Here is a 17,818-nt window from a genome sequence, read left to right on the forward strand (position 1 = left end):
TTAAAAGCTTCTCTGTCTTTTGCAACGTGGAATAATTCGTCTACAGTCATGTTTGTCCAGTCTCGAATATTTCGCAGCCATGACTTCCTCTTTCTACCTATTCCCTTTTTACCATCGACTCTACCCTGCATGATGACCTGCAGAAGACTATATTTATTATTTCTTAGTATGTGTCCAAGGTATACAGTCTTGCGTACTTTTATCGTTCTCAACAATTTTTTGTCTCGACCCATCCTTCTCAGCACTTCCTCATTGGTGACCCTGGCAGTCCATGGAATTCTCAACATTCTCCGGTATATCCAAAGTTCAAAGGCTTCAATCTTTTTAACTATTTGCGCTTTTAGTGTCCATGTTTCTACCCCGTACAATAGTTGCGACCAGACGTAACATTCAACAAACCTCAGTCTCAGCGCAGTATTCAGATTTTTGTCACAGAACAATTGTTTGAATTTTAAGAACGCTGCCCTTGCCATTTCTATTCGTATCCAGATCCTGTCCACCAAGAGTTAGTTGTTCATTATTTATTGGACTCCTTGATACTATCATAAATTTGGTCTTATCTGTGTTGATGTCAAGTCCCATTTGAATGCATTCACTATTTATTGCATCTAGTAAAGTTTGTAGTTCTTCTATACTCTCAGCCATAATTACCGTGTCATCTGTAAATCTCATGGTGTTTATGATTTCTCCACCAATTCTTATTCCCTCTTTTCTTTCCCATAAGGCTTTTCTGAATATGACCTGTGAGTACACGTTAAAAAGCGTCGGAGACAAGACGCATCCTTGCCTAACCCCTCTCGCAATCGGTATATTATTTGTTTCTATATCTCACCTTTACTACTGCTTTCTGGTTCCAGTATATAGCCTTAATAAACTCAATGTCTTTTTTGTCTAAATTTATGTTTTTTAATTCATCTATGGATTAAAAATGAGCTGCATGAATTAATTTAGAGCCAGATATTGTTAGATTTGTAAAGTCACAAAGACTTGGCTACTTAAAAAGATTGTCAAATAATCGATCTGTAAAAGTAATCCAGATATGGAAACCCCAAGCAAATATAACAAAAGGAAGGCTTTTTTTAATTTTCTTAATGTTTCCTTTACCTCTTCCTCCTGAATATTTATTTCTTCGTTTGTCGCCACTTATAGTGTTCGTGGTTCATTATCGTCACCTTTAGCAAATAGGAATCGAAAGTTTCGGTTTTATTAGTTCGTTCATCTCTTTGCAAAAATATTTGAAGGAAGAAACAATTTTAGATCAGTGCTTATAAATCCCGAAAAAATAAGTCCTTAATTTGTCAAAAATTTCTCAAATTAATTTTTTTTAAATTTAAATGTAATTAATTGTTTAATTCTGCAATTTATTTTTCGTTTTTAACGGTGTATGCTTTACGCTAAATTAAATCTGTTTTGATGTAGGTTCTGAATAGGTCACTAGATCCAAAGACGTACGAACAACAAGCGCCGCTAATTGCTCAAATACCACAGGTGCCTTTATTGCCACAACAATTTATTACATCTGGGACCAGAAAAGACTGCATTAGGTTAAGAGGACTGCCGTATGAAGCGCAAGTGGAACATATTTTAGACTTTTTAGGCGACTATGCTCAAAATATCGTTTTACAAGGCGTTCATATGGTTATAAATGCTCAGGTGAGATATTTTGTTACTTAAACATTAAAATACACTCTGATGCAAAAAACGCAACGGAAAAAAATTTGGCCAGATTCAAATATTTCAGTAAAAATTTATAAATTTTAATTTAGTATAGTGATTTTTTAATAAAATTTTGTATTTGGCTTATATTATACGAGGTTAATGAAAAGGTGGTTTTTTATCCTAACTTTGAAACATTCTCTGGAATAATTCCGGTAGCATATTTTCGTAAAACCTTGTTTTTCTCTTGCAAACATGTCTTCTAAGAATTATGTTTTTTGTTTCATGTAAAAATATGGATTGGTTCATTTTTAGAAGCGAAATGACTTTGCCAACCACAATTTACGACTTTTCTTATTCTTACCATTATCTTTTGTATTAATTTGTAATACGACGATGGTTCTGTGGTGACTGATATCAAAGGAATGTCATATCGACATTCCAGAAGCACTGTATTTAATCAATAAAAGCAACGACATGATCTCGGTTTTAATGAACAATGATAACAATAACAAAACATAAAAAAAACAACTTAAATGTAACTTAACCTAAGTACGCAAATAACAAAGAAAATTACTAAAAAATAATTTTAACTTTCTATTGCCTTTCCTAGCCTCTATAATTGCCTGTACACATCGGCTCATGCTATCTATGAGGTTGCCGAATATCATCTTGCTGGATGTTTTGCCATTCCTCTTCTAGAGCCAAGCGAAGTTCGTTAATTGAGGCTAGTGCGACTTCGCGACCTCTAATATTTCTACCAAGCATGTCCCAAACGTGCTTTATTGGGTTCAGATCTGGCTAACACGCTGGCCAGTTCATTTTATTAATACCAACTTTCTCTAAATATTGCGTGGCACACAATGCAGTGTGGGGTCGTGCATTAATAGAAAATCATCGCTGATATATTGAGAAAAATAGAAAAGAAAAAAAAATAATTGACTAAAATTTCCTCAATATACCGGTGTGCAGTCAACGGACCCTTAATAAATACCAATTCAGTGTGCGCTTCTTGGGATGTTCCTGCCGATACCATCACCGAACCCCCTCCATGGCTAACGCCGGGACTGAAAACGCACTCAGCAAATCTCTTTCCAGTTCGAAGCCATACTCGTTCTCTCCCCAAAGACCATTACTGCATTGTCCTAAATTCCAATGTAAATGTTCCCTTGAAAATTGTAGTCTAGCCACTCTGTGCCGTGGAGTAATTTGGGCCGAGTTGCTGGTATGCATGTTTGCAAAACAAATTCATGTAATCTTCGACGAACTGTAAATATACTTACATTATTGCCTCGAACCTCTTAACGCTGATTTCTTGTTTGCACCGCTTTTAAATGACGATGCCGGAAAGCGTTGACTCATATAAAACGATCATCTGAAGCATTAGTTTTGTGCTTCCTGCCATTTCCCGCTTTACGCGTGTTTGTTCCAATTCGTATAAAACGTTCCACTACTCTTTGGATGGTAGAGCGATGAGTGTGTAGTACTCTAGCCACATATTCAAAATTTCGCCCATCTTCAACCAGAGCAACGGCCTTCGCACAATCTTCGACACTAAGAATCATGATCAATCATAGGTAAACAAAATGTAAGTGTCAATATGACATACTGATAACAGTCACCAAAGACACCTTGTCGTATTACAAAAAGACTCCAAAATAATCATAATTAAAAAAGTCCTAAATTGTGGGTGGCAAATTAATTTGGCTCTAAAAAATGAACCAAGGCATATTTTGACATTAAACCAAAAACACACTGCTTAGGAGACATGGTTGCAACCAAAATAAGGTTTACGAAGAACAAATCAATTATTATTACTAAAGTTATCACCTAACTATTTCTGAAAAACTCCAATGCCACCTCTCACATCCAAATTTAGTCATTTTTTTCACAGACCCGCCCTGGTCTATTACGAATTAGTCGACTATATTCTTCATGTAAATTTGGCATTACCTTGTGATTTTGTTTTTACCGAAGATAATATTAAATTAAATCTACACGTTAAATATTTTTTAGGGCCAACCTAGCGGTGAAGCTTTTATTCAAATGGACTCTGAACAATCAGCGTTTATGACAGCACAACAGAAACATCATCGAAATATGGCGTTTGGAAAAAAACAACGCTATATCGAAGTGTTTCAGTGTTCCGGTGAGGATATGAATCTCGTACTAACAGGAGGATTACCTACCCCACCAGCCAAAGCAGCTACAGCACTTCTAAGTCCTGGTATGTTACCTCCAATAGCGCATCTACCCCCCACTAATATACCACCACCACCCCCACCTCAATCAGCTACGGCGACAACTATGTCTCAGAGTTTGGTTTCACATTCCCCCCATATAACGTGGGATAGCTCGGCGCTGTTTGCTCAACAGCAAGCCCAAATTATAGCTCAACACAATCTTATGGCTCGACAGAATCAAGCTCAACAAGCGCAAAATGAAATGTTGTTAATGAACCAAATTGCGCAACAAAATTTCGCACTTTTTGGACAAAATCTCTCCCCTTTATCTCCAAATAGTACTCAAACGACTCCTACAGGCGTTCCTGTTAATTCCGTCCTAAAATCTCCCCAGCACCACGCTATGCCTCTCATGCCCATGGTCCCGACTCACCCCTTTATGCTTTTCCCTCCTAGAATGCCTATTACCCTACAAAGACCACCTCCTATGCTTTACCAACAACTAGTACCGGGGCAAACGCAGGTTTCTGTGGTTCCTCATGTTGCTGTAAAAAGAAGCTACGGAGATGCTTTTAGTGATCAGGCGTCTCCCGCAAAAAGACCTTTTGCCCCCGCTTCTTTGTCCATGTATCCTCCATTTTATCCCAACATGTAAACGCAGCTCTCTGGTAGTATATTACGAATTTGTGGTAAAGCCGTTACAAAAAATTTTACGATTTGCCAAAATAAGTAAGGTTAGTGGAGTATTTCTTATGAAGTGGTAAATGGTGTACCACAAAGGTTGTTTAAATAGATATAAACAGATTAACAAATCTGCGGTTTGTTGTTAAAAATATTTTTTTAATTACTAGATAAGTTTATACTTAGAATATATACATAATACTTCGTTATTTTTGGCAAAAGTTACTTTTTGATGAAATATTTTGCTTTTTTTAAGTTTAAAACTTGTTTATATTTATTAATGTTTCAAAACGCTAACTTAATTATTAAGTTTGGTTATTTAAATTTGAGTTAATATGACTAAGTATACAGATATATAGATATTAGAAGTTTGACTCAAATTCGTAGTTCTTAATTTTTTTTTCTTTAATATTACGGTTAATATTAGTGAATATATGATATTATACTTTGATATAAGTTAACTATTATCAAGTATTGTATCACTTTGTCGGCTGTATACATCGGTATACTTGACAGGTCCAATTTTGATATACATTTATATAAAAACTTGTAAAATATAATGATTGTTATTGACATAACCAAACAATGACAATAATCTATGAACATTTTGTTATACTTAGTTTGTCTCATAAGAATATATTTACATATCATTTAAAAATGGGGAAACTCGATTCATTTTATTGGTATAGATATTAAAAAGAGTATAAACTTGGGTTGAATTTCTAACTAAATGGTTTTTATTGTTTATATTTTTCGTCAACAGTGGCGATTTATTGCTAATTTCAAGCCAATTATCTTCATTTCATAGCTACGATGGTTCTCTTCTACATCGACCACATCCAGTTCTACTTTAGGTTTTATTATTTTTTTCTTCACTTACACAATATTAAAAAACGTTGTTGTTGCTCTCTGCACATGCGATGGCCTCTGAAGACATCATAACGAGTGTCTGGGTATATACGTTCAGTCTAGCTAGCACCGCTAGCTCCTCCCCTTCGACTTAAGTACGTATATTAAAAGAAATATGCAAGGGTAACGTACCTAGATATATCTATCAAGCGAAATAAAAGAAGACAATATTATCTATACATTAAATTCTATAGTAGCAAATAAAATCAAATCAAAATAGAATCAGTGATACATATTCCAATTAATAATGAAATCTGTTCAAATCAAAACTTCTTTCTTAGCGTTATTTGTCCATTTCTTAACAGATTTTTTTTTACTAAAGACATAGAAGTGTACTTACATTAAAATCTGGCCAGTAAGACCAATTATCAATTTGTGTCTAACTTAAATTACTAATGAAATCTTAAAATTAGGTGTCTACTCACTAGTACTCACATCTTTCCTATTATTTCTAATAACTAGCATTAAATTAAGCATGCATGCTCGCACAACACTTTACTCTGCTTTTCACTCACTCATTATACCAGTTCAAAAGGCTTTGTTCTTTTGAGCCTTCTCTCTAGGTTCGTATTGTCGAGGAGCTGGATAGCCTCGACGTTTACATGATGATGGAGTCGTTGTTCATGGCTCCCTGCAAATTTCTTGATTATCTGATTGACGTCTTCCATCTTGAGGTCCCGGTGAAGGTCGTTGTTCCTAACGTACCAAGGCGCATCTACGATGTTCCTCAGTACTTTATTCTGGAATATCTGGATTACTTTGATGTTACTAGGCTTGGCACAGCCCCAGAGTTGGCAGCCATAGGTCCATACTGGTCTCAGTATTTGTTTATAGATTAGGAGTTTATTATTTATGGATAGAGAGGAATGTCTTCCCATTAACCAATACATTTTCTTGTAGCAGATGCCTAGTTCTTCTCTTTTCTTCTTCACGTGAGCTTTCCAGCGAAGTTTCGCATCAAGAGTGATCCCTAAGTTTGCTGATGTTGCAATAGGCACTTGGACATCATTTAATCTAATAGGAATATTATTAATTCTCTTATTGGTAAAATTTATATGGACTGATTTATTCTCATTCAGTTTAATTTTCCATTTTTTGGTCCATTCATGGATTTTATTTATTGAATTTTGTAGTTTTTCTGTAGCTTCTTCGACGGTGTCACTTACCGCTAAGACAGCAGTGTCATCTGCAAAGGTAGCTATGGTGTCGTCTTCTAGTTCAGGTATATCACACGTGTATATTAGATATAGGACTGGACCCAATACACTCCTTTGTGGAACACCTGCTTCAATATCCTTGAGATCAGTGTATGCATCTTCTTGTTTAACTCTAAAATGTCTGTTCGCTAGATATGATTGTAATATATTTGAATATTGTTTAGGCATGAATGATTTAAGTTTATGTATCAAACCCTTATGCCAGACTTTATCAAACGCCTGTGCCACATCTAGAAAGGTTGCAGAACAGACTTTTCTTTTCTCTAATGATCTTTCAATTATAGCAGTTATTCTATGCACCTGGTCAATTGTCGAATGCTTATTTCTAAATCCAAATTGATGATCTGGAATTATTTTCTTTTCTTCAATTATTGGTAGAATTCTTCGCAGGAGGAGTTTTTCAAACACCTTGGACATCACAGGCAGGAGTGATATTGGTCTATATGATGTCACCTCATTGGGGGGTTTCCCAGGCTTTGGTATCATGATCACCTCAGCTATCTTCCATAAATCTGGAACGTATTGTAGTCTAAAGGCAGCATTTATTAAATTTGTTAATTTTACGATAGCTTTTCTTGGTAGATTTTTTAGCAGTCTTCTGGTAATGAGGTCATAACCGGGTGCTTTATTTGGGTCGATTTGTTCTTTAATTAACTCAGCTACTTCTTTTGGGGAAGTTGGCTTGATATTCTCATCTATTTGCTTTGGTTCAGGCCAATCCTGGTCATCGTCTTGGTCATCTTGCAACTTAAATGTGTACTCTAGATGAGTGGCAAATCTCTCTGCCTTCTGCTGATTATTTCTGGCCCAACTACCGTCTTCCAGTTTTATTGGAGGAGAATGTAATATTGGCCTTTTAATTATTTTTGTAGCTTTCCAAAGCGAATACTCTGTGCTGCTGTCGTTTGTTAACTCTTCCAGATAAGATTTAATAGATTCATTCTTAATTTTCTGGATTTCTCTTTTAAGTTGCTGGCTGGCATTGTTTAGGTTTTTAATTTCTTAACAGGGCATTTCTTAACAGATGACACTCAAATAATGTCTCCACATTTTTCTTTTATGTACAAAGAGTAAACAGAAGCCGAATATTGTTGAAAATTAAATTTATATCAAGTAGTATCTCAATAATCTTGCTTTGCACAAATCTGCACACCATAAGTGCTCTCACGGTCACTTGGTCTAAAGAAAGAGCTTCTTCTAGGTTTTGTTGAAAGTCATTTAGGGACTTTAAAGTCGAACATTCAATACCAGTAGTTGATCGCATCCACAGTCCGCGCCAGAATATGTTTTACAGTTGATGGCCGATTACTTCCGTCTTGATCTTATTAGGATGTAGTCTATTTGATTTCTTGTTCGTCCATCTGGACTGCGCCATGTGTATAATCTTCGTTGATGATGTTGATAGAACGTGTTTGTAATTGTAAGATGTTGTTCTTTACTCCTCTAGACGGTCGCCATTCTCATTTCTCTGCCCCAGTCCATGTTTGCCCAGCACTACTTCAATATTTTCTTTAGATGACCCTACTTTGGCGTTAAAGTCTCCTAAAATAATGAGTAGTTCACGATTAGCAATAGCGTTAACAGTTTTTTCTAGACGACCATAGAACCATAGTACTTTGTACATACCCATTTATTATTCTTTGTATAGTTTTTAATTTTTGCCGTCCTCATGCCAGTCACATGCTGTTGTCACGGCTTTACGAAAGTCCAAGAGCAGATCACGCATTGTTTTCTTTTGTTATTACCAAAAATATGATTTATTTTTATAAAGAATTAATTTGATGTAATTCTACCAAGTCAATAACCAGTTTATTTACTCTTTTGTTTTATCTATCTCATTAATTTTGAATAAAAAAATAATAAAACACTACAATTCAGACTGTATAAATGTGCCTTATTACCATTTGGCCTCTGGTTCATATTTTTTTATATAGTTAGGTTAAGTTTTGTAAGTACTTAAATGGATTAGTTGAGACAAACACAAAAGAAAAAATATTGATATAGGAAGCATTCCATTCCAATATGACCTTAACGTAACTTTGTATATTAGTTAAATAACAAAATTAAAAAAGTTATTTAAGACAGTGGAAAAAATATAGCTAAGCGTACTTTGGAGATGCCTCGATTCATATAGTTATCAAACTAATTTGAGTAAACTCAAAAATAAAAATTAGTTAGGTAGACTGGGGATATAAAGTGACCTATGCTTCTAGTTTAGGTTAACTGCACAGTTATTATTTATAAATTTTAATTTATTTGACTATTAAATGCTAAAATACATATTGGAACTAAAAAAATCATTATGTTAAAATGACACACAACCAAATCGTTTAAATTAATCAATTAAACATTGAAGTTTGAAGTTATGAAGTAAATATCTGTTACTAAGTTTATTACGATATAGTTCTTGTATGTTCTTTATAATTTACATGCACTAACGTTGAAATTTAGGCAATTTTATTACCATAAATAATAAAGTTAAATGTTGACTACTTCATACCCTCATTCCACCCAAATCATTTTTATTTTTGTTCTTTAATAGAGGTAAATAGCTATTCGAACAGTTTAGAGTGAACTCCTATAAAAATAAACATGTTTTTATAGTTTCCTCGATAATTTTTTTATTCTGGTTTAAATTATATATATACACCGTCGGAAGTTGTAGAAGTGAACATGTCATAAAAAGATGGGATTGAATGCTATGTTTTTAAATGAAAGAGAACAATCATTGATATCGGCAACCGCGCTACTGTACGTTGCATACAGCAGACATCTTTTGCGTTGATAGGTCGAGATCTGGCACACACTTTTGAATAGTATTTGTTGAATAAAACAACCCAACGGTCGATTAGCAAAAAGCTTATTAACCGATACTCCTTAGAATATTAAAAAAATATGTGCACATAAAACAGTTTGACATGAAATGACTTAACCTAAAAATAAAATTTTTTATCTCTACGATCTCGCGTGAAGTTTCAGTTTGACATGAAATGACTTAACCTAAAAATAAAAATTTTTATCTCTACGATCTCGCGTGAAGTTTAAATCTTTTTGAGGTAGCATGAAAATTTATGTAAATAACCTTTGAGCAATGTCAAAATATAAAATCCAAGATCGTGTTAAGGTGTGGTACCACTATATCAACTATTAGATTTCTTGAGTTGAATTTAGGAATTATGAAATTTAGAAATATTTATTTTGAAGTATTTAAGAAAATTATTTTATCGGTTTAAAATTTGGTCAGGCAGATTTACAATACTGTGCGAATTAATGGAATCATAGGCTGTTTTATTGAAAAAACAGTTTATTTAGAAAAAAAATATATTTTGACAAAACTACCGGTAAACTTACATCATTTAGTAAGAAATATGTCTCTCTTTGCCTGCCGTTACTGCTTTTACCCGTTTTGGCATAGATTCTGCGAGCTTTTGACAGTTCCCAGATAGAACTGGGAATATCTTCTTCATGTGCCTTGTCCGTTCCGAACGTTGGCAATCAACATGGCTATTCTGACTTTGTTTACGGCAGATCTGAATAGTTCAGCAGATGACAATCCGAACCATTGCCGCAAGTTTTGGAGCCACGAGTGTCTTCTCCTCCCTGGACGCCTTCTGCTGTCTATTTTCCCTTGAACGATCAGTTGTAGTACTCTATATTTATTATGTCTCATAACGTGACCCAAGTATTCCAACTTTCTTTTCTTTATACTTATTCCTACCTCTCTCTCTTTACCTATCCGGCGTAGTACCTCTTCGTTGGTCACGTGCTCAGTCCAGGATATACGTAATATACGTCGGTAAGCCCACATTTCGAAGGCCTCTACTTTTTTCATCAATGTTGCGGTCATTGTCCACGCCTCCATTCCATATAACAAAACCGGGAATACATAACATTTCAGAAGTCGAATTTTGAGAGGTAGGGTGAGGCTTTTAGAGGTGAAAATTTGCTTCATGCTAGTGAACGATGCTCTTGCCTTTTCTACTCTTATACGTATTTCCTTCGCTTGATCCCGATTTGAGTTAACTGTTGTTCCCAAGTAGATGTACTAATCCACGTGTTCAATTCTTTCATTGTCTAATATCAGTTGCTGTGGTGGTTGTTGGGTTATAGGAGACAAGATACAGCCCTGTCGTACCCCTTTCTTGATCTCAATTTTATTGGTCAATGTAGATCCTACTTTCACTTTAGCTGTTTGGCCCCAATAGAGACTCGCTATTGTTCGAATGTCTCTGTAGTCGACTCCGATCTTATGGAGAACTGCAATTATCTTTTCGTGCTTTACGTTATCGAATGCTTTTGCGTAGTCTATAAAGCATATGTACACGTCTTTGTTCATATCTCTGCAGCGCTGGATGAGTACCTGTAGACTAAACAGTGCTTCTCTTGTCCCAAGAAAATTCCGAAACCCAAACTGCGAATCTCCAATGTTGGGGAGAATATCCACGATGAAATTAAACTAAACAAACTCAGTTATTACCGAAAACAACATGACATGGACGTTTTCTCCTTGTTTAGGCCTGGGCCTTTTCAAGGAATTGAAAACAACACAAAATAGTACAGAACAACACAAACTAGTTGGAAATGTCCTAAAACACTCCAAATAAAAGACAGAGAAAAGTAAGATTATGTTGTCAATACTTGGTCAGTTGTAAATGTGTAGACAGTGTTGCCAACTTTGAATATCGAAAAATGTCACCATGATTCTATTAATTCGCACAATACTGTAATGGTTGATTTTTAAAATTGAAAAGTTTAGGCAAATGAAAATTTGGCAGAATATTATTCGTAAACAAAACAAAAAATCAAAACAATAGGCCATTATAGTGGGGCTTTATAACATGTAGGTGATAGAGAATGTTTGCCACGAGTGTTTGCCTACCTTATGGGTAGGATGAAAGTTTCATGTTTTCTACAAGGTTTTTAAATAAAAGTTAACACATAGCCACCAGTTTTATTACAAATTACACAAACTGAATGTCCCTTAATGTCCCAAGAGACAGTAGGACCTATATGAAAATAAAATTAGTAGGTCTAACATATACATTCTCTTCCACATTTGAACCTATTCATAGTAACATTCCTGATGCCACGCATTTTATCACTTCCGTGATAAAATTTTGAACTTAAACTGATACATGTATTTTTATTTTGTCGCACATATCTGACAAAATCTATTACAACTTGAAAACTCAAGGATTAATAAAGTATCACCACTATCTTTATTACATCTTGGACAGTATTCAAAATTTATACTGATACTTTTTTATGCTGTTTTAAATTTCAAATACTACTTAAATTTGTTTACGAGCTCTCGGTCTATAAACTGTGGTCGACGTAATAAGATTTGCTATATTACAATATTCTATCTGTTCATTCATTTCTTGGACTTCCAAACAAATATATATTGGAAATGGACACTTTTTCAATAAATATACATGTGATATGTTCCTAAAAATACATTATTTTATGCCAGCTGGTAAAATAATAATCTCTCGATGAAAACCCTAACACTTTTAATGTGATTGCCAGTACAATAATATAAACATTATCCAATATACTACAATCAGTAGAAATATTACTTTTCATGTAGAATTTTCATTTTGCGAAATAACAGCAAATAGCTATTATTTAAAAAAATAACAAGATTTTTATATATCATAGTACAATTACAAAAGCAGCCCTTATCCAAACTCTGAGACATATTAATCTTCACAGGGTTAGAGCCCCAATATGTTCCCGTTTATGCTCTTATAATTATAGACTGGGACTCAACAATTGTGATAAAACTACATTCCGAATTTGTCGGTGGAAGAGAAACAAATATTGTGCATTTGTTATACCTATATTTACTACTTCTATTCAGAAAACACAAAATTACATTAAAAATTAGACCACGAGGCTACAATCACTAAATTTTATCGCCTCTATCTTGTTGGCGTAAATATGGAAATCCGTTACGCTCAGCGAGATATAGTATGACTTAAACATTTGTGCGACTAACGCTGTCGTTTCAATAGACAAAGCTATTTACATGACGAACAAAAATAGACTACTAAAAAAACCGCTTCGATGATACAAACATTTTTTACAATTTACGGTCATTTACTTGTTTTATTGTTTTATTATTAATTAATTAAATTTTCCAAACATTGCACTGCAGCCCTGCTATACATGGTCCTTCGAACCGGAAGCAGCAATCATGAATAATAGGGTTGTAATGCAATCTTTTGAGAATTTTGAATTATTTCTTATTAATAAAAACCAATACAAAGAAGAAAAGTAATTTAAATTGTAAAAAATGTTTGTATTATTGCAGGGGTATTTGTAATAGTCTGTCTTTGTTCGTTTTCTCACACGAAAGGAAAGATTACCGATCGTACAAGTGTGAATGGCTAAATATTTTACTTTTTTTGTCTCGACGAACTATAAATGCTCATCGTTCACATATCTCCAGCAATAAATTATGCATTCTGGTTTTTCGTATTATCCAAAAAGTATTTGTATAAGTAATTAGTCGCTTTTTGATGTCATATATGATATTATATCCAAAATTCATTATATCGGTCTCGGTCCAAAGTCGTTTTTATAATATACATATTTGGATTCTATTTACGGAACAAGGGATTTTTAATACAATTACTAAGATTCCCTTATTTGCAATTAAACAATGTAAATTTCTATATAACGTCGCGATGTTTTATAACTAATTTATTTGTTCCAATTAATTGCATCTCCTCTGCGGTTTGTAGTAGCGTATGTGGCACGTCGACAGTGTTGCTCCGTCTACCGATTTTTCCTGAAAGTCCGGTTTTGTGCAGATAATAAATTATTAAAAGAATTATTAAATTTATACTTAAATACATTTATTATTCCAAATATTGTTTTTAATTTCAATTAAAATGAGCGTATTATTAATATTTTATTTTTATTTTTAGAAATCTATTTTTTTTAAGCCATTTTGGCAATAAAGCAACCATTTTTTTTAGTTAAATAATATTTTTAATTCCATATCTATATTTATAAATACGTACGTTTTCGGCGAATTGAGATGCACTCTAGCTGTGTTTCGTTGGACATGAATTGAGACTCCAGTCGAGCAAATGAATTAATTATAAAACATCGCGACGTTGTATTGAAATTTACACTGGTTAATTGAAATCAGAGGATCTGAGTTATTGTATTAAAAATCCTATGTTCCATAAAATTTTTTCCAAATCTGTATATGATGTATTCCACATTAATGCTTTTGTCTTTATTATTAACTTATCTTATTTTACTTCATATCATCAATTTCTTAAACCATATTGTTTACAGCTTACCAACCTTTTTAATATTTCAAACTTTTCTTTCTGTGATAATCCGAGTAGAATTTTTTTACGCGCAGTTTCTGGTTGGTCCCATAATTCAATGTGGAATGACTCTCGCGGTACATGTAGGTTTAAAATGTGGTGTATTTTATTTAGATTGCGATATAAATACTTTATTTCGATAGCTTCTCATAATTCTACGTGTTTTTTAGCGTAGGATCACTGCAACTTCTTTTGTAGTGAATTAATTTTGTCATACGTAATTTTAGTACCGTCGGTGTTTCTGATTTTCTTATTTTTGTATCTACAATGGACTGGTGCATTTTATTTAACATTAACATTGCAGATGAGCATATCGCTTGGTAATACTATGGAAGTTTATTAGATAAAAGAACAAATTAGCAAAGTTTAGTGAACCGGAGTAAATTTTTTAATCAACTGTAGCCGAAATAATTTATTTTCAAATAAAAGTGTTAAATGTGAGTATAAAAAATACACAAACAACTCTCCTGATTTCTCGACCTTTGTTATTTTGATATATATACGCATTTACACAGGTTAAATTTTTTTATATATTTTTCTATTCACTAGTTTTCTATATTTCCATGTTAAAAAGGCTTTTGTCATAACACAAATGTCTGCGACTAATGAATATATTCTTGGATTGGGTAATTGTTGTTTAAACTTATGGTTTTAGGACAGTTGTTGACACTGAAGGCAACTATTTTTATTTCTATATTTATTTACTTATGTTTTTTATTATGTACTAATTAAGGGTTGTCTTTGGTTGACGAACATCGTTTGTCATTGTTGTCAATAGATGGCGAAGGGTACGTTTCAGAACCTTAAACCGAGTATTTGGTGTACCTATTCAATCTTATAGATTAAAAATTTGCGACTACTGTTTGCAATAATAATAATATTCAATTTACACCGAAATAAATAAGAAAATAATGAAAGGGCAAGGAATGGCGTCAAACAGACAATTATTTTCCAGAAAAAAGTTATCAGCTTATTGGAAACTTAAGGAACAATTTTTTTGGTGGAAGTTGTCATGAAACAATCATATGGATCTCTAGAACATGGAACTAACGATTTTCTCATGACACTCGTTAATACAGATATCAAACAACTAAGTTGTGATAAGTTTTAACTAAGTAATTAACTCTTGTTTAGAAACATCTTGCTTGAACAAGGCTGACACAGCTGAAGATCGATGAGAATGGTTTGTTATTTTATGTTTTTTTTTTGTTTCTATTCCAATTTTTCCAGCTGACATTTTTGTCCACTTAGATACAGTGTTGATTCCAAGTAGACAGTTTTTGAACAATAATCCATCCTTCCAGTGGGGGTAAACGGTAAGAAAGAGTCTGTCTGATAAAATCTTTGGTCCCCTTTTTTCATTAATTTCAAAAATAATCTAACTGGGCATACATTTTCGTTTGATGAATTTCTTACCAGCCATTTGCTACTTGCTAAACTTTCCGAACCGCCTTAATTTGTTTTGGAAAAAATGCTGCTCCTATAACATCAAATTCCTTCTGGAAAAAGTAAGTAAGTAGTTCACAACCTCATTGCCTTTCCTTCTTCTTCTTCTTATAGTGCCGTGCACCTATAGTGCGTTGGCGAATTATCTTAAGGCCAGACGTCTGTCTTTTGCGGCATGCAAAAGATCGCCAGTGTTATTTATGCCTGTCCAGATCTTTATGTTCCGCAGCCACAACATTTGTTTGCGACGTACTCCTCTCTTGCCTTCAATCTTTCCCTGGATTATTAGTTGAGGGATTGCGTATTTTTTTCCTCTCAGAATATGCTCGAGGTATCCAATTTTTCGTATCTGTCCATGGTATGCGGAACATTCTTCGCGGCGTCCACATTTCGAAGGCATCCAACTTATTAATGGAAGGTACTCTTAACGTCCATGTTTCCATGCCGTATAACAATATGGACCATACATAGCATTTAACCATCCTGTAGCGGAGATTGAAGGAAAGATTGCGGTTACATAGTAGCGGTTTAAATTTGATAAAATTGTCTCTCCAAGCAAGTTCAAATGAGCAAAAGCGAAAAAACTTTTTTGCGCTCCCTTGGAGGTCTCCTCCTCGTAGCTTTGGATGATTTTTAATAGTTCTTCTTTTGGATAATGCTTTCGAACTGAGTTTTATTTTTTCTTGAACACTTTGAACCTGCCTCCGCTTGGTATCTCTGGTCAATCTTGCACATTTGGAAGATGTATCTGTGAAAAGGTCGATTTTTATGCCGTACTTCGTAAAATATTTTTCTTATACCATTTTTGCTATGCGTATAGCATTCCACATTGACTTTACTGATGACTCTTTATAGTCTTTGCCATTGCCTTTTTCATGTAAAAGGCATAATCCTCGATAATTTTTGCTAGGTCCGTTATGGTAGTACATCTTTCAAGCGTAAAATTTTTTCACCCGTAGGAACTCCGAAAATTGGGTCGAAATAGAGCTTCTGGACCTCTGCGTGTTCAATGGGACATTTTCTCAAACCAATTATTTGATTTCTTTACCTGACTGACATCCAAAGCTTGATGTTTCGCCTGGAATGATGGAATGAAATATAATGAATATATCTGTCCAAAATTGATTACTGCTCAATGACGTTTGTCAAACTGACAACCACAGAATTACCAGACACCTTCATGATGGATCTGTCATAATTTTGTCGCTGAAAATCACGGGCAGAAAGGAGTTCTGTTTGTAGGAAACGTGGCGTTGCTATGACGTTTTATCAGTTAAAAATAGTCTAGTGGAATAGTTTTAAATACACAGATATAAGTATAATATATTCTGATTATATAATTCAACGATTGATGTTGATGAAGGAGGACCAAATGCGCCGCAGGAAGCAAACAAGATATTCTCTTTTAGAAAACTCAACATTGAGGTTTACTTCTTGTTTCAGTTCGAATATTATACTATTTAAAGTAGTCGCAGATTTTAGAGAACTGTAGATATTATAATTCATTTAATTAAAACATTGTATAAAAAAACCAGCATTTATCTCACCTATCAACTAATTCGTTGATAAAAATTGATATTTATTATGATATTGACAACCTTTAACAATTATTAACAACAAAGTAACCGACCGATACTCAGATTTAAGGTTCTTTTCCTAGAATATTTGAAGTAGACTAAGAAACATTGTACAAACTCATGGTGTATAATTTATTCATTTTATTATATATTGGGTTTTTAGTTTACTTAGTAATAGATATATACTCGTCGGTTCTGTAAGCTTCAAAAACATTTACACGAATGTTTTTGTCGTAAAGACAGCGCCGACTGTAGGTCCAGATTAAGCCTCTTGCATAGCTTTCGCTAGATATCTGAATATGATTTGGTGTTTGCTTTCACATTCATTTTTTAACTTTCGGAACGGTGTTGGCGGATGGTTTCAATTTTTATGAAGGGTCCTCTTTCTTAAAACAAAACAAAACATGCATATCGTTTAATATCTCTTATGTTAATGTGGGCATTCATGTTATTGCTAAATTAAAAACTTTATGATACTTGGGAGAAAACAATTCAGCAACTATATATTTATTTTCGTCGAAAAAATGTTCATTACCTTTACTACGCACTTAATACAGATAATATATGTAGAAGGCGACGTAATATACATTTCTGTTTATATTTGGCGTAACAATTTCGGCTTGTTTATGCTTCTCATCAGTTTTTGCCGATGAGGACCTAAATTTTCCTCTCTTCAAAACGCCTCTCTAGTCGCCAAATTAGCCATACATTTGAAATATTAAATTGGTGGTAAAAAACTGAATTTATTAATTTATTAGCAGTCAAAACTACTCCTTTATGTTTACGTACTAGCTAAACTC

General features: G+C 33.8%; 1 protein-coding gene across 3 annotated transcripts in view; it reads left to right on the forward strand.

The window, feature by feature from the left end:
- The window catches only part of fus (epithelial splicing regulatory protein fusilli), a 273,674-nt gene that overhangs the window by 170,484 nt on the left and 85,372 nt on the right, over positions 1-17,818 (forward strand). For 2 of the 3 annotated variants that reach the window (XM_072533110.1, XM_072533111.1), the window contains 2 exons: positions 1,420-1,653; positions 3,673-3,883. In XM_072533110.1, the coding sequence (XP_072389211.1) occupies positions 1,420-1,653; positions 3,673-3,883 (445 nt within the window). Of the gene's footprint in view, positions 1-1,419; positions 1,654-3,672; positions 4,495-17,818 lie in introns of those variants that run through there. The other variant, XM_072533109.1, reaches the window with a different exon arrangement.

This window comes from Diabrotica undecimpunctata, chromosome 5 (assembly GCF_040954645.1).
Source record: "Diabrotica undecimpunctata isolate CICGRU chromosome 5, icDiaUnde3, whole genome shotgun sequence".
Lineage (NCBI taxonomy): Eukaryota > Metazoa > Arthropoda > Insecta > Coleoptera > Chrysomelidae > Diabrotica > Diabrotica undecimpunctata.